The sequence below is a fragment of the Parasteatoda tepidariorum genome, chromosome 7 (assembly GCF_043381705.1).
Source record: "Parasteatoda tepidariorum isolate YZ-2023 chromosome 7, CAS_Ptep_4.0, whole genome shotgun sequence".
NCBI lineage: Eukaryota > Metazoa > Arthropoda > Arachnida > Araneae > Theridiidae > Parasteatoda > Parasteatoda tepidariorum.
In genome coordinates, this window is record NC_092210.1 from 88,304,023 (window position 1) to 88,326,331 (window position 22,309).

A 22,309-nucleotide genomic window follows, 5' to 3' on the forward strand; every position below is an offset into this window, starting at 1 on the left:
TAGTAGTTACAAGTTTTGAAAGTTTTGTTTAGCTTATTTCTAATATTTAAGAAATGCCAAATTTTAAATTCTTCTTTTTAGTTCTTGAATTTATTAATAGTTCCAAGCTTTTTTGTTTGTTTGTTTATTTCTAACAATTAAGAAGTGTAAAATTTTGAATCCTTTGCAAATCAAGCTATAATGATAAAGTAAGTGTCACTATTTTCAGTAAGTATATTACAATATTTCTATATGAATGTATACCCTTCTATAAGTATATATAGAATATATAGCTGCAAAATCAATAGCAATCATTTACAACATTCATTTACAAAGGCAATTATGTGAAAATAATATTTGTTTGCTACATACTATAAATTAAAGAAAACAGTAGGTTTTTGACAGTTTTTACCGGTAAAAACACGGTTTTTACCACTGTCATGTCAAAAACCAGTTTTTGACCAAAAACCCAACCCTGCCAAAAACGACCATGACAATTGAATATAACCAAAAAAAGTTTGTGGTTAGAGAAATTAAGCAGCTTATAATTAAATATAGATTTTGATATTTGATTTAGTCGTGACGATGAATGGTCGGACTATTGAGCTCTTAACCGGTCGATGAATGTAGTGATAAAAACTAATAACTAGTGATAAAAACTAATAAATCAAAAAAAGTGATAAAAACTAATAACTGATTAATTTAATTAGGGTGATCCAGAGTAATTCACAATCACTCTGTTTCTAGGGTAAATAATGATCACCTAAGTTTTATTTAAAAAAAAAATTGTATGTTTTAAATTTGAGACATGGACAAGAATGCTTGTACACTTCACTAAAGTATAACTACATTTACTTAATAATAGTTTTTTGTTTAATCTAACAAAATAAGCATCTTTTAAACTGCTTTCTGTATTTTCCATTTCAAAGATAGGTTTCAAAATGTGAACATTTCTGCAAAGATCCCCCTTCTCTTAATAATAAATATTTTGAGTTACTTTCTTTTTCTTTGATATAAAAGTAGTGAAAGCTTTTTTTTAATTGTTTCACATCTACTGTAAACATTATAATTGATTATAGGAAACTATATCAAATGTTGCCCCCTACAGATGGGGTAATTATTGATCACTGGGATAATTCCTGATCATTGTCATTTCTTCTTATAAATAGTATGTAAAATAGTTAATAAATAGCTAATTGTCTTTTCTTAAATAACAGTTCATATTTATTAAGTGGAACAACTATAAAATATATTTTAGCTATCATCGCAAAATTTGTTTTTAACTGTATACAAGACTATTCTGATTTGTCCATTTCTGGTTTGTCTTACCTTGCTTCTATCTTAATTTTATGTGTGTACATTGTTAGAATAATTCTTAAGTTTGTAAATTAGCCTAGTATAATTGTTAGAATAATTTTTAAGTTTATAAATTAGCCTAGTATAAATATGGTGAGAAATTATAAGCCTAAAAAGGATACTAAGCTTCTAGAAAGCAAAATTAGTGAATTTCTTTAAATGATTGAAAATGAAAATTTCAGTGTGAGAGCTGCTGCCAGAGGTGTTGACATATATTACTTAACTTTACAAGTATATAACTTTACACTTTTCCTTAATGAAGTTAAAAAATCCAGCAAAAGTAACCCATAAGAGAACTCTTATATTTCAGCAGAACATGAGAATGAGTTGTCTTATTGCCTAAAATGTATGGCACGATGCAAAGAGTTTTGGAAAATTTGAAGTGTTAATCTTTCTTTTTGCTTTTAAATAAATCATTTTATTAGCTGCTTAAACATATCTTTTTGTTTTATTTGTTTGATCTTGATGTCTTATTTGTTAATTACCATCATATAATTATTTTTAAGCAGCCCCTTTACAATAAAAACTGGTGATCGAAATTACCCCAGAAATGATCAAGACCAGGGGTAATTCCTGATCACTAAAAATTTAAAATCTTTTAAATTCTAATTAGATTTTCAAGCAAAAGAAGGTGGCATAGGACTCATCTTATATAGTCTCAAACTTCCTGTTTTCTCAAACTTCCTTCCTACTTTTCTGTTAATATATATTTAATCTGAATTGTTATTTAATCAGTAAACTGTATGAAATTAAATATATTTTATAAGCTAGGAAAAACTGATAACAGTAAAAGTGATGATATATGTGACTAAATATTTGTAATAAAATACATTTTTAATGAAATTTCTTTTCTGCTAATATATATTTAATCTGTATTGTTATTTAACCAGTAAACTTTTAAAAAGTCATGAATATGTTCTATATTTTTCAGAATGAATCTACTTCTGGAAAACTAAAAATAATGGGAATTGATAACCTTGCCACACTCAAAGGAAGGGTATGAATTATATTTTTGTAACTTTCAAATAAATACTTCTCTGTATAATAGATATTATTGTTCAAATATGGTACCTTGAGCTATTTGAAATTTTTTTTATCAGGAAAAATTTCATTAATTTTTGTCTATAACAACAGGGAGGAATTATAAATAGTTTATACATCAATAAACTTAAGATAGCATGCTGCATTAAACATAAAATATTTAAAATATCATTTTAGTTAACTTAGGAAAGGACCAAAATGTGAAATGATTATAGTTTACAAGTAATAATTGCTACTCTTATTTAAAGTTTATTTCTGTTTTTTTATGTATTTTTTAATAATTAAATGGAATACTTACATAATACCTTACCTCATTTTAAAGCTTTAATTTTAGAAAGCATAGACTTTTTCATCTTAACTTAATATTTTTGCTTTATGCATCCCACTTTCCTACCAATAGTGCAAGAATCGCACTTTTGTTTGGCCTCATTACAGTGCTTATTGTGTTGTTAGCAGTTTTATTGGCAGATTTTTTCTTTGTGGGCTGTGTTTTAATTTATTATATTGTATTTTGAGAAATTAAACAGGTAATAATGCCATCGTAATTAAATCTTATCTTTAAATGTTTGTTCGAATTTTTTTCTAAATTTACAATAAAAATGTACTTACAAGTAAACTGCTCTAAATTTTGTAATGTTGTTTACAGAAGAGGGCAATATAGCTCATTTTAGGTGTTGTATAGTTAAATTCTATATTCTGTTCAATTTTTTAAAAAAAAAGAAAGAAAGAAACCATGGATAAAATAAGGAACCATGGGTTAAATGCACAATTGGGTTTTTGACATGGCATGTCGAAATCTGACAGAAAGCTGAGGCAAATTTCTTTTTTGTCTTTGGGGATATTTTATTAGATATTAAATCATGCACAATGTTTGCCTTATATACTATAATTATGATTTATATTATCTATCACACATAAAAGAATATAGCTCAAATCATTGAAACTATTATTTGGTTTTTTTAAAAACTTGATACTCTTAATACTTAAAGATCTTTATTATCTAAATATTGATTTTAATTCTTTTACGTCACAATTTAGGCAGATTTTTTCGATTAAGTAAAATTAAAGTGGTTGCCAATAATTGTCTTTTTTTAACTTATATATATATAAATATTGATTCTCAATATTTGTTATTGCTTATATTAGAGAAGTAACGAATAGTGATTCGATATTCAGCAAAAAAAAAAAAAAAAAAAAAAAAAAAAAAAAAAAAAAAAAAAAAAAAAAANAAAAAAAAAAAAAAAACGCAGAATATAGAAATTAGTTCATTACTGAAAAATAATCAAAACTTAGCTGTATTATTGGTAAAAGGGGGGAAACATTAACGGAAATGTTTAAAATAATTAGAATTATTTAAGATTAAAGAAGTGACTAACAGCTATTTAAAAAAAACTAAATTTGTTAAGTTCAAAAAAAAATCCTCTTAGTTCTTAAAACAAAACTTTAATGCTAAAAATATTTTCTAGAAAAAAATATTTCGAAATGGAGTGCTATCATAAAACTGTTTAAGATTATATATAAAAGCAAAATAGAAAAAATAAAAATCTTTTTTTGAAAGAAAATTGTAAAGCTAAAGATTGTAGTTTCCAATTACCAAATTTTCAAGGAGAAGTTAAGATTAAACTCTAATAGAAACCCTCTTAATTGCCACATCATGGTAAAAACGTCTAAAAACATGTTTTTTGAAGAAGAAAAAACTGGATCGAAACAAAAATCATTTTTAATTTTAAATAAAAGATTTGACGCTAAAAATCACATCGCTGTATTTTTAGAAAAAAGTGACCATAAAAAAATGTTCATTAGAAATGATCTTTAATAAAAATGCTGATAAAAAGAAAAGTTTATTAAAAAAAATCAAAGTAGAAGCAGAAATTTTTATTTTTTCTTAGTTCTGAAATAAAACTTTAACTTTAAGAATCAGTTTTTTTATGCCACTAGTTATCTGTCTTACTGTAGTACAAAGAAGTGACAGTAAGAGAATGAAGTACCCAATCGAAACGCTACGTAAACATGCTTCACTTTAGTTAAAACAGAAAAGCAAAAATGAAGGAAAAAAAGTTCTCAAATTTTTATAATGACAAGTGTTGAAAAAACGATGAAATTGAATGAATGAGCCTGACTATAATTCAAAAAAGAGAGAGAAAAAAGACAGCGTTCAGTATAAAGTAAACTAGTTTCAATTTGTCAAATTTCTCTTTTCCATGTATCTCTCAGAACATAAATTATCAAGTTTTAGAATTTAACAAATATGTGTAAAAAATATTTCCAATAATGTGTAGTGAGAATATGTTTTTTAATTATTCTTATTTAGATCTATGAAATCCCCCCCTACCCCCGAAGAAAAAGGAGAGTCGAAAAATATTTTTCCAAATAATGCTTTGCCAAACATTTGGCCCACCGAATATTCGGTAAAAGAGCCTAATAGTTGCCAAATATTCGTTATATCCGTAACTAATGCTGGGGAACAGAATATGTCTTATCGCATGAATAAGGTTTTGGCGGAAATTCAAGCAGCTCTGGTAAAATGTTTGGTTTGAAAAAGTACCTACAAAATTTTTTTTTGAAAATATGGCATTTTGCAAAATTTTTCCTTGTTCAATAAAAAAATATGTCAATTTTTGTATTTATAAATGTGAATTGCATAAGTTTGTAAGCAGGACCTTAAATTTAATTAAGCAAATTATTACTATTTCAATGTATTTTTATTATTTTATAACATGTATGCCTGTTTATTCGAGAATTGTGTAAAATTAGATGAATTTTTTTCTTATATAAACTTTATTTTCAAAAAATATTTTAAGGTTACCGTACTTAAAAAAAATGCTAAAATTTCTAGGAAAATTTCAATCTAAACAATATCACCATTTAAAAAATTATCATTCTCATAAATTTTAATTCAACAATCTAAAGAAAAGAATATTGTTTTAATTACCTCTTTTTTTCAGTGATGTCCTGCGTAACTTCTTACAAATTAATATTTCTTACAAAATATGTACATGAGTGTTTCCAATAAATCATGACTATAATATATTCCCAGCTTAGTGATCGTATTATAACTTACAAAAAATATAAATGTTTGTTTAAATGAGTTAATAATTTTTTTAATTAATCGAAACAAGGGGTTTAAGTTAATTACTATCGATATTTAGTAGAGTTATTAGAATAAATTTCCTAATTAAATGTTATTTTATGATACTATAATGGTTTTAGCACATTTACATTATACTCTATACTGCTCAGCATCAATCGAAAGAATAGTTTCGAATTTTAGTCTTATTTATACAAAATTGAAAAATGAACTTGAAGTATAGAGCACTGCCACACTATTTTTTTGTAATTGCATGCTTCAGGGAAAATTCATATTATAAAATGAGAGGATTGTACAGCATTTTTATTTTATAGCTTGATTATTATTATTATTTTTGTATTTTTATTTTCAATTAAGCAAATAATGGATTGGATAAATCGCAATTCAACACATTTTTATTTAAAGTTATTTAATATTTTCTGAACCAAAATTCACGTTTTTTACATTTAGACTTTTAATTGTCATAACAAAAAGAGTTTAATTTCAAAATAATTCAATGAAGTGATTTATCGCTTGTAATTTTACATGTAAGTTTATTTATAAATTATTCCTATTTATTGTAGCTAATAACTATCCTTACACTAAAAACTATGTTAAATAGGGTTTTTTGAAATGACTTTTTTTTTTTATTGCAAAAGCGCTTGATTTTACATCATTGGCCCCCATGCATCGAAGATGCATGAGATTGGAGCATATAAAACAAAAACTGAACCATTGAACAATATAAGAACAAGAACAATAAATACTAGCAAAACGTGAACCACTTAAACATGAACGAGAATCAGTCGCTGGATACCAATTGCATCAACTCCCTAGCTTGCCAATATCGACTGAATAAATCTTCTTCATTTAATGAAGAACAACTTAGCAAATGATCTTTGTCCAGCTCAAAGTTCTGGTTGCACAAAGTGCACATAGGACTGCCAAATATACCAATTCTGTATAGATGTTTAGCGAGGCAGTCATGTCCAGTCTCCAGACGGAACGCCGCCACTGCTGTGGATCTAGGGGAGTTTGGAATTTTATTAATTGAATACCTTCATTTCTTATTCTTGATTTCTTCTACTAAATTAGCATCTTATTAGCATAATTTAGCATCTTATTAATTTAGCATAAATTAGCATCTAAATTAGCATAGCTTTTCTTCACAATATTTTTTATAATTCTTTTAATTGATGAAAACGTTTTTTTGTTTTGTTGTTGTTCTTTTTTTCTTTTGTAAAATGACTGTTAAGACCGTTAAAAAGTAAAAACATGGCGGTTATAATTTTTACTCTAGCATTTCAGAGTAGATGTACCTGTTTTTCCCCTTCTCATTCTTAACATTTAACGATAAATATGTTGCTTTAATTTTGCACTGTTATATTACTATTTATGTAAATATTTAACAAGTTTTGCTTACCTTATTTCAGAACTTACTGATTGTGGAAGATATTATTGACACTGGTACAACTATGAAAAATCTATTAACTTTGTTAGATCAGTTTGAACCAAGGACAGTCAAAGTTGTTAGGTAAGAAAATTTTGCAAGACTTTAGTTAGTCATCTACATTGAAACGATTCCTTATTCGTAAAGTTCTAAACTAATTTACTAGGCTTTAAATTACTAATATTCTGCAATATACCTTGTAACAACAAAAATCTTTTATATACTACAAATTATATTTTTCTTTCTAAATAATGAGTTTTATTTCATTTATTTATTTTGATTGTTATTTTAATTTGTCCTTTATTACCCGATAATTTGAAACTTTGTTAGCGTTATTGTTCACTGTAAATAAAATTAACAGTGAACTGGAAAAATCTTTTGATAAAATTCTAAATAAAATATAAATATTGTTTACAGTGCTTTAGAGCTCAGTATAAAATTTATAACCTTTATCAGTTTACAATTTATGTGTCCACTTTAACCAATAAAAGTTGATCATCAAATTGTTGCATAATTAGTTTATTATTTTCTAGTATTAAGTATGCCGATTAAATTTATTCATATACTAGTGTAATCAATAATGTTAACATTTTTTAACTTTTACATCATGTCTTTACCTAAATGTTTTTTTTTTTAAATGAACTGTAATTAATTATTTAATAATTATAATAATTACTGAAAATAATTATTATAAATAATAATTATTACTACTGAAAATAATTATTACTATTGAAAAAACTATTACTACTCAAAATAATGATCGCAATAAATTTATTATTGATATTGTAAATACCTTCGTTTGTATTATCTATTATTTATTATATCCTTTATTATTGATAATATATTGCTATTTCTGTATTTATATTTTGTCAGCGTCTAATAGATATGTTTTTTATTTTTCAGTCTCTTTGTTAAACGAACACCCAAAAGTAAAGGATATAAACCGGACTGTAAGTTTCTAACGATTTTTATTTTCTGTTAATATCTGTGTTTCTTTTTTATTTACTTCCTTTGTATGTTTTTATGCAGACAAAAACTTTAGTACATATTTCTTATAATTTAGTTTTTCTATCCAATTTTTTAGTTAATTATCTTAATACTAAAACTGACGAGAGAAACTAAAACACATTTAAATACAGACTTGACGTTTTTTTCTTCTTTTTTTCAGTTATTGTTGTTGAAATTTAAATCACACACCTGAGTATTCACTGTTGGAGGCTATATTCTATAATTTTTGCAATAAATTTTTTGGCAGTTATCACTTCTGATTTTTTGCATATTTCTTTAAAATCTCAAACTTTTTAATAAGATATTTATCACAACATGAGGATTTTGAAATTTGCATTTAATGCACCCCTTTTTGACGCGTTCAATTTGTGTGATTTCAACATACATAAACTTGGTTTTCTCATCTATCTTTTTTTTCAGTTATTGTCATAAATTTTACGGTTTTTAAAATACTTTTTTTTATGCCATGAAGGAAGTGCAAAAAAAGGGGGAATATGTAATTGTTCTTTCTAGATATATATATTCTTTTATATGTTGAGAAAAACATTAGCAGTAAGTCTTTTTATTTATATTCAAAGTACAGAAAAAATACTACATATTGAAAAAAAAAATTCCAGATTTCTTCTAGCTATCGCTTGTCTGATGTATGTAAATTACATACTTGTGCCTAATATTGCAGAAAAATGTTTGCTGATTATGCACATTGTGACCGCTTCAACCCATGACTAGCCAGCGTGCAATTACTGGAGTACGTATAAACAAAAACTCAAAAGTGAACACATTCTTGCTATGTGTCTGACGAGTAACGTCAGTTAATCATTGATTTTGAATTTGCTGATCGACAAAACGTTCCATGCTAATGATTAGTTTTCATTATTGGTACTTATATTTCTTTCCTTTTCATGTGTGTCACATTTAACTTTCAGTTAATTTTGCATTTGAATTGGAAAAATCTTTTTTTTTTTTCTTCTTGAAATCTAAATCAAAAGAAATTTTGCAAGTTATAAAAAATTAGTCTCATTCATTGCTTTCTTTAATCACAGGCATCTTGATTATCTGTGTTTTGATTGGTTGTCGATTGAATTAAGCAAAAAGATTACATTATACACATTTAAAATTCAAACATTTATTTAGTAGTTGAAAAAGCAATAGAAATTGTATTATATTATTAAGTCATTGGCAGAGTTGTACATTTTAAGAGTTATTGGTATTTTTTAATGGCATTGAGAAATTGATAATATGAACAATATATTTTTTTTCTGTTGCAAATATTTTTGCTAGGTTGTTTTCATGTTTTCTTTTATCTCTTTTAATAATAACTATCTTCATGAGCTCTCTCATCTTTGCTTTTACATTTGTATTCACATAGTTTGTAAATCTTACATCCAAACAATAGGTTTTTTGGTTCAGTAAACCATCAGTCATCTATTATCAGTGACATCTATTATCAAGAAGAGGATTAATAATATGTTGACCCTAAAAATAAGTCAAATTTGTCTTAAGAGTGTTATTGAATACTAGTCTGAACCCTTTTTAAATTGACCAGAATTGTAATGTATTCTGAGATTAATCTAATTTCTTGGATATATGAAATATTTTCTAAATAGAAAATTTTAAAGTCATGTTAAAAAATCTAAACAGGAGCTCGTCCCCTTCAATAAGTTGACCACTGAAGCAATGCACTGCATGTTGTCAACTTACATGAATTTCACTGTACCATAGTGAGATTGCATTAAAAGAACTATGGCGTACAATTGAACTTTGCATTCTAAGTTAGTATCAACTCTCACATTTAATGAACCTTCATCTTAACTTAAAATTTTTATTTTGTTTTATAATTGTACATAAAGAATTTGCGGTAATATATTATTGAGCCATGCTTCTAAATTATTCATCAGAATTTTTTTTAATTAATGGAGAGAAGAGAATTAACTGTTGTGTGATGGCATAGTAAATATAATAATTATGTGTCAGTTATGCTTTTATCTATTAGAATTTTCATAAATTTGAAACTTATCAATCTAAAAGCAATGCTGAGGAACAGTTTGTTCGAAGAAATATCACTTTCTTGGTGGTTATCAATTAATTATCGCTTAGGTGGGTTGCGTTGAATATTTATTTTCAAAGATTCTTTCATTTGTAATTTTCATTGAATTCATTATGTACTGTTTATATAAAGAAAATTTTAAGTTAATAAATTATTTCATTACTTTGCTTATAACTTATTGGTAGTGACTTCTTTAGTGAAGAGACAAATTATTCCATTACTTAGCTTGTAACTTATTGGTAGTGACTTATTTAGCGAAGATACCGAAACTTCATCTCAACAAATTTCATTTGTATTAAAAGTAATCATATTGCCCTAAAGAAGCTTATCAGTTTATGATTGATAAAAAATCCTAAATACTTAATCAAATTTTAAAATTCTTTCAAAGCAGAAATAATAAACTTGAATAAATATTATCTTTACTAATAAAAACCAAATCTTTGTTAATGTTAGTTTGAAAATAAAGATGAAAGGGGGAACTGACTAAATGACAACTTTTCCTGAGAATTTCAAAAATTGTAAACTTTAAAATAAAAGCTCTGTTTTTTTTCCTTCTTAGATATTGGTTTTGAAGTTCCTAATAAATTTATTGTTGGCTATGCACTTGACTACAATGAGTTCTTCAGAGATTTAAATGTAAGTCTTTCTTTTTTTGCACTTTTTTTTAATTAAGTTAATTGATTTCATTGTAAACATTCACTATCAGCAACAACAAAAAAAACAGCATATTCTGTTTTTGTTTTATTAAATATTTTTTGCTTTTAATTCTATCTTAGTTTCTATACTAATACTTAATATCTTCTAAATGTTTTGTATTAACATTTGTATTTTTTTCATTTTTGTATAACATTTATAATATTTTTTTCTGCTTAAATTTAGTGGTAGCCCCATAAAATTATCATTGGTCACTTGGGCCAGCAATGGATGTGACAGAGCAATATATTAAAAAAGGCATATTTCATCATAATTCCAGCATTATTTGTTACTTTTTCTGCATTGTTATTTTCTATACAAATTCACTGTTTTAAGTCACACAATCTAGACTGTCATATTTCAAATAATCATTTTTCAAATTTTTTCCATTTGAAGACCTCTAAACTTTAAACATATTTGCAGTAAGATTCATTTTTATCATTTTGTCTCAAAATATTTTTTATAATATTTGCACTCTCTTACTCTTAGAGAGTGCAGCAGAGTCAGAGGTGATATGATCATAATTAAAAAGTGGAACATTACTTTAACAGTAGAACAAATCTATACATCATTATAAAAGTATGCTTCAGAAAGCCTGCATCACAAGCTTTATATTGTAATCAGTTACTTTTTCAACAGAACTAGTATTTGTAATGTAAGAGTAGGAGGCCAATGAAACTTACATTTAATTTTAAGCAACATTATGTTGGGTTAACTTATACATCAAAAATTAATGAACTTCGGAATTATAAAAATCGGTTTTGTAAAATTTTGCTACTGTTACTTTTTTTGTCCATTCTACGTGTTTCCATGTTCAATTTAAGATCATGTTTACAGCTGTCTTAGTCATTAGAGAGATTTGTTTTTTTAGTTTTTGAATGTAGGTGGGCACCTTTGGTACACATTTTAATACATTTCTGCTACTTTTGCTTTTTTGTTAAAATTTAATATGATCTATCAATTTGTTCTTATTTCAAAGAATTTTTATAAGATTTTAGGATTTGAAAACAAATTGGAAAAAAAATGCCTCTTATAATTTATTTAAATAAATGTTTTAATGTTGAAGTATATTCCTTACTAAATATTGAATCTTATTTTGAGCTGAAAGGGTTTTGTTTTAATTTTAATCATTTTTAACCCTATAAACTTTCTTTAAATCAAAGAAGTATTTAACTTCATTTATTTTAATAACTAGAATATTTATTTTTTTATAAATATAATTCTATGAACAAATTTCTATATATTAAAATTTATGTTTAAATGGACTTTTGTATTATGTAATGTGATAAAAAAATCTTGAATTTTCCCATAGTTTTTAATTATTTCAATTTATCTGAATTTTCTTTTGTTAAATTGATACTGATTCTATTGTATTTTTTTAAGTAATCAATTTTGCAGTTTCTAAGTTTAAACATTTGAAAGTACTTCATTTTATGAAAAGATATTATAAGGTTAACTGGTAAAAAGAATTTAGTGCCTAAAACAATAATGTTTATATAACAATTACTACCTACAATTACTGTCAACATGTCTGTCTAGATACTTTGGCATGTTTCACTTTGTTGATCAATCTGCTGTGAGTGTGACCTTTCTCTCAAAAAGGTTGTACATCCCTAATCTATACTATAAATAAATCTTGAGAAAAAATTAATATTACTAAGGCTATTAAATATTTAAACTTGAGAGTTTAAACAAATTATACTTTCATTTGTAATGATTTTATTTATTTAAATCTTTTTCATTTTTTGACAAATTATTTTAAATTACATAGAAAATAAAATTGATGGTTAAACAGGTTTAAATTTTGTATTCTTTATAAATGGCATGAAATAAAACTTTTAAAAAAATAGGATTTTTTTAGAATTTTAGTAGATTTTAGTGGATAATTTTAGGTATAGAACATGAGATAGAATATAGAAAAATATTTCTAAAGCAGTTTATAACTTCATGGATAACCTGGTTTTTAAACTTCTACTTAATTAAAAGATATAAATTTAATTTAGTTTAAAAAAAATGTTTGTTCTAAAAAATAGTATTTTATTTTATTAGGAAAATAATTTTGTTGGACATTAACAAAAATAATGCAAAAACTACAATTTTTACAAAATGATAATAATAAAACTTAGCAAAATAATCGTTTTTGCATTGAAATTTTTGTCTGATTATTTCACGAAAAACATAATTAACAGTTTTTTTCAATGTATTATGTAATTTATTTACTCATGACAGTGTTGTTTTCATTTTACATCCATACTACTTAGATTCTATATTACACTAAAACATTTTGGCTTTTCTAGCTGGATACCCATTTATCTAAATTGTTTGAAGTAATAAAAGAAATTTTAAATGCATAACTGAATTGTGTGTGTTTAATAGAGAATGTCTGTCTTATTTATGTTTTCATAAGCTTGAAATAATTTATTTAAAAATAAAAAAAAAATTGTTAAACATAAGTATTGGTTATTTTTAATTGCTTAAATTTTACTAAAGTAGTTATTTAAATTTTTTTGTTATTATTATTTCGTAAAACATTATTTATTTATATATATTCATTTGTTTCAGCATGTTTGCATTATAAGTGAAAGTGGTAAAGCTAAATATGCAAAGAAGAATGTTGATGCTTGTTCTTAAAGACTTCTAGTTTTCTAAGAAGGAGGAGAATCTCATCTATGTGATATTTTTTAGGAGGGACTTACAAAATTGATTGATGTGGTTATGATTGTTTTCCTAAGTAACAAAAAGTTTTTAATGAAAAAACAGACGTATATTCAAGAAGAAATATATGTCATGTGACACATTTGTCTCATATTTGCATTTTTTCCTTCCATTAAGCATTTATTTCTCTACATTTTATTATTTTAAATCTTAAGAGACATTGCTATTGACTTTTTACATAAATTANTTCTAACAATTAAGAAGTGCAAAATTTTGAATCCTTTGCAAATCAAGCTATAATGATAAAAGTAAGTATCACTATTTTCAATAAGTATATTACAATATTTCTGTATGAATGTATATCCTTCCATAAGAATACGTGTATGTAGTTGCAAAATCAATAGCAATCATTTACAACATTAATTTATAAAGGCAATTATGTGAATAAAAGGAAAATAAAAGGAAACAGTAGGTTTTTGACAGTTTTTACCGGTAAAAACACGGTTTTTACCACTGTCCTGTCAAAAACCAGTTTTTGACGGCAAAAACCCAACCCTGGGATATTATCTTAGCAAATTTTGCTACGTGTTTGTTTTAAGCTGAATTTTTACAGTAATAATCTCAGGTCTGACATTGTTGAGGTCACTTATAAAGTTGGTTTTAAAAAGATGGTAATGCAGATTCACCCCATAAATTCTGTTACTGGATCAAATAAATAAATCTAAATAATTATTTGACAAAAAGTGCTAAAATAAATATTGTCCCTGAGCTTTTTATTCTGAACATAGCTGAAAATGTGTAAGATAATGGACACAGCTCAAAATGCACATTTAAGGTAATGAACATAGCTATTTAAGAAAATAGACATAGCATTTGAATCTGTTTTTCAAACTTTTCTAATAAAAATTAAAGTTTTTTTAATAAAGTAATTGACTCTAATAAATTTGTAATATGATGTGGTCCATTTGCCTAAATTGCTTAATTCATTTTTTAAAAATTGTTATTTTTGTAAAAATATATTAAAAACCATAAGTTTTTTAACACGATTGTCTTTGGTCTTATAAATTTATAATAATGATATTTAAATTGCCATTGCATTAGATATTTTAAAACCACTTTATTGTTTAGCTGTCTGAATACAAAGAGATGCCTGAAAAGTTACATCTGTAATATACTCTGTCTTCCTTACCTCAAAATGTGGTACTTTGTCCCATAATTACTATGCTTTGTGTTTTAAAAAAAAGGAACTTTGAAATATCTCATTTATAAGATATAAGTTGTAATTTATTCTAAGATTAATCTAATTTCTTGGATATATGAAATATTTTCTAAATGGAAAATTTTAGTCATGTTAAAAAATTTAAACAGGAGCTCATCCCCTTCAATAAGTTGACCACCGAAGCAATGCACTGCTTACTGTCAACTTACATAAATTTCTCTGTACCATACTGAGATTGAATTAAAAGAACTATTGTGTACAACTGAACTTTGTATTCTAAGTTAGTATCAACTCTCATATTTAATTAACCTTCATCTTAACTTAAAATTTTTATTTTGTTTTATAATTGTACATAAAGAATTTGCGGCCATGTATTATTGAGCCATGCTTCTAAATTATTCATCAGAATTTTTTTTAATGAATGGAGAGAATAGAATTAAGTGTTGTGTGATGGCTTAGTAAATATAATAATTATGTGTCGGTTATGCTTTTATCTATTAGAATTTTCATAAATTTGAAACTTATCAATCTAAAAACAATGCTGAGGAACAGTTAGTTCGAAGAAATGTCACCTTTAAAAAGGTGGTTATCAATTAATTATCGCTTAGATGGGTTGCTCTGAATATTTATTTTCAAAGATTCTTTCATTTGTAATTTTTCATTGAATCCAATATGTACTATTTATGTAATGAAAATTTTAAGTTGATAAATTATTCCATTACTTTGCTTATAACTTATTGGTAGTGACTTCTTTAGCGAAGATACCTAAACTTCATCTCAACAAATTTCATTTGTATTAAAAGTAATCGTATTTGCCTAAAGAAGCTTATCAGTTTATGATTGATAAAAAAATCCCACATACTTCATCAAATTTTAAAATTCTTTCAAAACAGAAATAATAAAATTGAATAAATATTATCTTCGTTAATAAAAACCAAACCTTTGTCAATGTTAGTTTGAAAATAAAGATGAAGGGGGGAACTGACTAAATGACAACTTTTTCTGAGAATTTCAAAAATTGTATAAACTTTAAAATAAAAGCTCTGTTTTTTTTTTTTTCCTTTATAGATATTGGTTTTGAAGTTCCTAATAAATTTATTGTTGGCTATGCACTTGACTACAATGAGTTCTTCAGAGATTTAAATGTAAGTCTTTTCTTTTTTGCACTTTTTTTAATTAAATTGATTGGTTTCATTGTAAACATTCCCTATCAGCAAAAAAAAAAAAAAAAAAAAAAAAAAAAAAAAAAAAAAAATGCAAGCATATTCTGTTTTTGTATTATTAAATATTTTAAGTTTTTAATTCTATTTTAGTTTCTATACTAATTTTAGTATCTTTTAAATGTTTTGTGTTAACATTTGTATTATTTTGCTAAATATTTTATTTCTGCTTAAACTCTGCTTAAACACCATAAATTATCATTGGTCACACGGGCCAGCGATGGATGTAACAGAGCAATATATGAAAAAAGGCATATTTCATCATAATTTGAGCGTTACTTTTTCTGCATTGTTATTTTCTATATAAATTCACTCTTTTAAGTCACACAATTGAGATTATTTTAAACAATCATTTTTCAAATTTTTTCCATTTGAGGACCTTTAAACTATAAACATATTTGCAGTAAGATTCATTTTTATAATTTTGTCTCAAAGTATTTTTTTAAATATTTGCACTCTCTTACTCTTAGAGAGTGTGGCGGAGTCAGAGGTGCTATGATCATAATTAAAAAGTAGAACGTTAAACTATACTTTATTATAAAAGTATGCTCCAGAAAGCTTGCATCACAAGCTTTATATTGTAATCAGTTTACTTTTTCAACAGAGCTAGTATTTGTAATATAAGAGCAGGAGGCCAATGAAACTTACATTTCATTTTAGGCAACATTATATTGGGTTAACATATACAAAATTAATGAACTTTGGAATTATAAAAATTCTTTTAAAGTTTTGTAAAATTTTGCTACCATTAATTTTTTCTTCCATTCTATGTGTTTCCATGTTCAATTTAAGATCATGTTTCTAGATGTCTTAGTCATGAGAGAGATTTGTTTTTTTTTTGGTTTTTGAATATATTTGGGAACCTTTGGTACAAATGTTAATACATTTCTTCTACTTTTGCTTTTCTTTTAAAATTTAATGTGATTTATCAATTTTTTCTCAATTCAAAGAATTTTTATAAGATTTGAAGACAAATTGAAATTCAATTTTGAAAATTTCAGGAATTATTTGAATTATATGTGACCTTATATATACTAGGGGTGCACAACATGCGACCCGCGGCAGCAACCCCAACAAAGTAAAAAAGAAAGGGAAAATTTTTTTTTTCTTTTTTTTGAAAAAAAAAATACTTGGAAATTTGAAATTGTACATTTAAGTTTTTGATGTACCCAATCTCAATCAATTCAGTTTTTTGATGGTTAACGCTAAGGGTTTATGCATAGTTTTGAAAATCCCTATAATTTTAATACAACATTATTATGATACACGAATTTCGAATTTTAGTTATCACTTTTGATGCTCTTCGTGTGTGTTGATTTCGTTGTAAATCCAATGACTTTTCAGTAATTGCTACCCATTTTTATGTAGTTTCTAAAATCACGATTTTTTTAATATGTTGAAAGTTATGAAGTGCTTTATTTGCGCAAACTTCATCGCAAATCTAAATTACTTTTGATCTTTTTTTAGGCAGTTATTACTATGCATTTCCGCTTGGTTTTTAAAATTTCGATTTTTTGCACGATATTATTATGAATTGCGAGAATAAATTACCTAAATATATTTATAAAATAAAGATGTGTAAATTTATATTAAGCGTGGTCCCTTTTGCAGAAAAATAATTCAATACACGTGCATATTTCTTTAGTCCCATGAACAGGTGTAAGTTTAACAATACATACCCAACCAATTCTTATTCGTGTTTTACGAGTTTTAAAAATTATTCGTTTTGATTCTTCTCGCAATTTAAAAGTCACACATCGTTATTCTTATTCACATGCTCTAAAAATCGTACCTCACATTTCGTATTTAACATTCACGGGATTTAAAACCACGTGTCACGATTCATATTTTGGCGTTTAAAAAATCATACGACGCGATTCATATTCACATTATTTAAAAACCACATATCAGGATTCATTTTCACCCGATTTAAAAATAACGCATCAGTATTCATAATCACGTGATTTAAAAATCAGGAAAGGGATAGCACCATCAGAGACTAATTCCTAAACTGATTATTTGCCCTAAGTTTTAATATTGCTCACAGCAACAGCTTCTGTCGAAAGATTGTTTTCCAAAATGAATTTGGCATGTTCAAAATTAAGAAGCAGTCTAAACAAGATCAATGGCTCGAAAAAGCTACAACATGATCAAATAAATCAAATTATCACAATATTCGAAAATTTTGCAAGTTGCAGGATAGCCATAAGACATTTTTTTAACCATTTTCTACCTATGTGAACCATTTTATGTTATTTTTGATTGTATGCTTGGAAATGATTTGTATATCATTAAATTTTAACTGTAAAAAAAAAAAAAATTATCACGATAAATATCATAAAGTAAGGTAAATTTTAAATAATTGTTTATATATGTGTATTAATTGTAATTAGTAAGTATCATGTTAAAGAAGTATTGGCCATAAAGAGTTGTAAACAAGTATCTTAATAGTTTTTTATTATAATTTATTTAAATAAATGTTTTAAAGTTGAAGTATATTCCTTACTAAATATCGAATCGTATTTTGAGCTGAAAGGGTTTTGTTTTAATTTTAATCATTTTTAACCCTATAAACTTTCTTTAAATCAAAGTAGTATTTAACTTGCATTTATTTTAATAACTAGAATATTTATTTTTTGTTTAAATATAATTCTATGAACAAATTTCTATATATTAAAATTTATGTTTAAATGGACTTTTGTATTATGTAATGTGATAAAAAAGTCTTGAATTTTTCCATAGTTTTTAATTATTTCAATTTATCTGAATTTTCTTTTGTTAAATTGATACTGATTCTGTTGTATTTTTTTAAGTAATCAATTTTGCAGTTTCTAAGTTTAGACATTTGAAAGTACTTCATTTTATGAAAAGATATTACAAGGTTAACTGATAAAAAGAATTTAGTGCCTGAAACAATAATGTTTATTTAACAATTACTACCTACAATTACTGTCAACATGTCTGTCTAGATACTTTGGCATGTTTCACTTTGTTGATCAATCTGCTGTGAGTGTGACCTTTCTCTCAAAAAGGTTGTACATCCCTAATCTATACTATAAATAAATCTTGAGAAAAAATTAATATTACTAAGGCTATTAAATATTTAAACTTGAGAGTTTAAACAAATTATACTTTCATTTGTAATGATTTTATTTATTTAAATCTTTTTCATTTTTTGACAAATTATTTTAAATTACATAGAAAATGAAATTGATGATGGTTAAACAGGTTTAAATTTTGCATTCTTTATAAATGGCATGAAATAAAAGTTTTAAAAAAATAGGATTTTTTTAGAATTTTAGTAGATTTTAGTGGATAATTTTAGGTATAGAACATGAGATAGAATATAGAAAAATATTTCTAAAGCAGTTTATAACTTCATGGATAACCTGGTTTTTAAACTTTTACTTAATTGAAAGATATAAATTTAATTTAGTTTTAAAAAAAATGTTTGTTCTAAAAAATAGTATTTTATTTTATTAGGAAAATAATTTTGTTGGACATTAACAAAAATAATGCAAAAACTACAATTTTTACAAAATGATAATAATAAAACTTAGCAAAATAATCGTTTTTGCATTGTAATTTTTGTCTGATTATTTCACGAAAAACATAATTAACAGTTTTTTTCAATGTATTATGTAATTTATTTACTCATGACAGTGTTGTTTTCATATTACATCCATACTACTTAAATTCTATATTACACTAAAACACTTTGGCTTTTCTAGCTGGATACCCATTTATCTAAATTGTTTGAAGTAATTAAAGAAATTTTAAATGCATAACTGAATTGTGTCTGTTTAATGGAGAATGTCTGTCTTATTTATGTTTTCATCAGCTTGAAAAAAAATTTTTAAAAATAAATTTTTTTTTGTTAAACGTAAGTATTGGTTATTTTTAATTGCTTAAATTTTACTAAAGTAGTTATTTAAATTTTTTTGTTATTATTATTTCGCAAAACATTATTTATTTATATATATTCATTTGTTTCAGCATGTCTGCATTATAAGTGAAAGTGGTAAAACTAAATATGCAAAGAAGAATGTTGATGCTTGTTCTTAAAGACTTCTAGTGTTCTAAGAAGGAGGAGAATCTCATCTATGTGATATTTTTTAGGAGGGACTTACAAAATTGATTGATGTGGTTATGATTGTTTTCCTAAGTAACAAAAAGTTTTTAATGAAAAAGCAGACGTATATTCAAGAAGAAATATATGTCATGTGACACATTTGTCTCATATTTGCATTTTTTCCTTCCATTAAGCATTTATTTCTCTACATTTTATTATTTTAAATCTTAAGAGACATTGCTATTGACTTTTTACATAAATTATTTTTCTTATATTTTGCTTGTTGAAAATTATTTTTGTATAACATATTGCTTTTATCTGGTTAAAATATCTGTAGTTTATCAAGAGTTTAATGTTGAATGTCAAGAATTTTATCGGAACAATGGAGTGTTTAACTGTTAATTATAGTTGTGCTTAGAATTTTTTACAGAAATCTATTTTAGCATTCTTTATTAGTGCATTAATAATGAATATTTTTGTAAAGATTGTCTATTTTAAAATATTAATGTGTTTTTAAAATACATTTGTATCACATGCATACAATATTATTATATCCAAATTTTATGAAAGTGGTAAATACATAAGAGATATAATTACATAAGGTTACATACACTAACTACATAAAAGTATAATTAAATGTTTGAAATAAATTTCTAAAAGTTAGCAAACTCAACCTTATAATATTTACTTCTTGGCATAAAACATTTCTTGTTTTTTATTTAAAAAAACTTGTAGTTTACTAGTTTTTCTTTTTTTCTTCTGAAATTTTTATAGAAATGTACAAAATTATTCTATGACAGAATATAAAATTTTTTTTAAACATTTAGTGTATTTATTTTTTGTTACAATTCTACTTTTTTTCTTCCTTAAAAATTTGGGGGCGCCAGGTGACTGGGTGGTAGCGCTTCGCTCTGTCATGCCACATTTCCTTGTTTCGATCCTAGGGCAGAGCAAGGTTGACTCATCCCTTCAGTGGATCAATAAAATGAATACCAAGTATGCTTGGGAACTAAACACTAGGGGTCCCGCATTGGGCTGACCACCCAACCGGAACGTCTGCTCTTGCACCCCAGAGACCAAAGGTCAAGAAAACTGAGATGGACACAGTAGGTCTTGGCTCTCTATCGACTGTCGTGCCACTGAGTTTAGTTTTAAAAAATTCTGAGAGAGAAATAGGAACACCTCATAATAAAGGGTTCTTTATTATTTTAAAAGTTAGCACATTTATTTTAGTGCTGCTGTTATCGTTTGATCAAATTTTGTTGCTATTTTACCAGTATCTGTGTAAACTATCATTTATTTTGTTGATATCACTTGTACTGAAAATACTCTAAATTAAGTTTGAAAATGTCTATTTCACTTTTCATAAACGTTCAATTCTTTTCTCAACTCAAAATGTTTCATATATAATTTATCTGTTCTTGTTTTTTTTCCCCCATTCATTTATTTATTCTCTTTTATAAAACTACTATTTTACGTTAAGTTTAGACATGACATATGTATTAATTTAATATTTATATATAATTTAATAATTCCTCATTTTGTTATAGTTTCAATATTTATCCTTCTTATTATAGTTTAATGCAGTATATAACTAATGTGTTGTCAAAAATATATCTTAATCTTTCTTATTGTTAAAATACAATTTCAAGTTTATTGCTTTTTTTGCCTTAACTGCAGTATGTCGTTTTATCTTTGCAACAGTAAATGATCTGATTTCTTAAGATATAATATATTTATGTATAAGTATTTTTATTTATTTCAATTTCTTTACTATTATCGTGTAAGAAAAGTGAGTGTAATTCTTATTTGATAAATATAATAAATCTAAATTGAATTATATGCTCCATTTTTTGTGTGCATATTTTAAGAAAGGGGAAAATATCGAAGTACATTCCTATACAACTTGTTAGAAGACGGGAGGGTGAAGACATGGAACTGGTCTTCTCCCCAGATGGCGTATTCGAGGATTGCGATCATGAATAAACGATATGAAGTAAAAAAAACTGTAACTGCCTGATAATTATTGAAAATTAAAGTTTTATTTTATATATATAACTTAAGTGACTACACCTTTAAAAGTGTTTATTATCATTAAAACCAAAGCTTGTACTTTTGTTTATTTGTTCTATTTTTTAATTCTTCACAATTCAGATGTATATTTGTTAAATTCTTACAATTTATCAAAATTGTTTCAAGAAAAAAAAGAGGGCAATTTATGTATAAATTGCATAATCAGCCTTTTCCTTCTTTTACTGCATTAGAATCTACAGTGGGCCATGGCTTGCCAAACAATGTGATTCCAAATGTTTCTGTTTTTAGGTGTAATTTTCATTATGGTTAGATCTTTATAACATTATCTAACCATCTCTTTTTGAGTCTTTATGTCATAGGTTTCCAATTTAAAAATGTTCTTTTCCCCTTATTTTCGTTCATTTTTTCTGTATGGCCCACCCATGCAAAGTGTTTCAATTTTATGAATCATATTATTTTTATCATTTA

General features: G+C 25.4%; 1 protein-coding gene across 5 annotated transcripts in view; it reads left to right on the forward strand.

Moving 5' to 3' along the window:
- LOC107440600 (hypoxanthine-guanine phosphoribosyltransferase) overlaps positions 1-21,649 on the forward strand; it is a 31,533-nt gene extending 9,884 nt beyond the window's left edge. For 3 of the 5 annotated variants that reach the window (XM_071182908.1, XM_043042925.2, XM_043042924.2), the window contains exons 4-8: positions 2,267-2,332; positions 6,877-6,977; positions 7,797-7,843; positions 10,508-10,584; positions 13,204-13,416. In XM_071182908.1, coding sequence (XP_071039009.1) covers positions 2,267-2,332; positions 6,877-6,977; positions 7,797-7,843; positions 10,508-10,584; positions 13,204-13,272 — 360 coding nt within the window. In that variant the 3' untranslated portion in view covers positions 13,273-13,416. Of the gene's footprint in view, positions 1-2,266; positions 2,333-6,876; positions 6,978-7,796; positions 7,844-10,507; positions 10,585-13,203; positions 13,417-19,731 lie in introns of those variants that run through there. The other 2 variants (XM_071182909.1, XM_043042926.2) reach the window with 1 other exon arrangement.
- Positions 21,650-22,309: the final 660 nt, after the last annotated feature.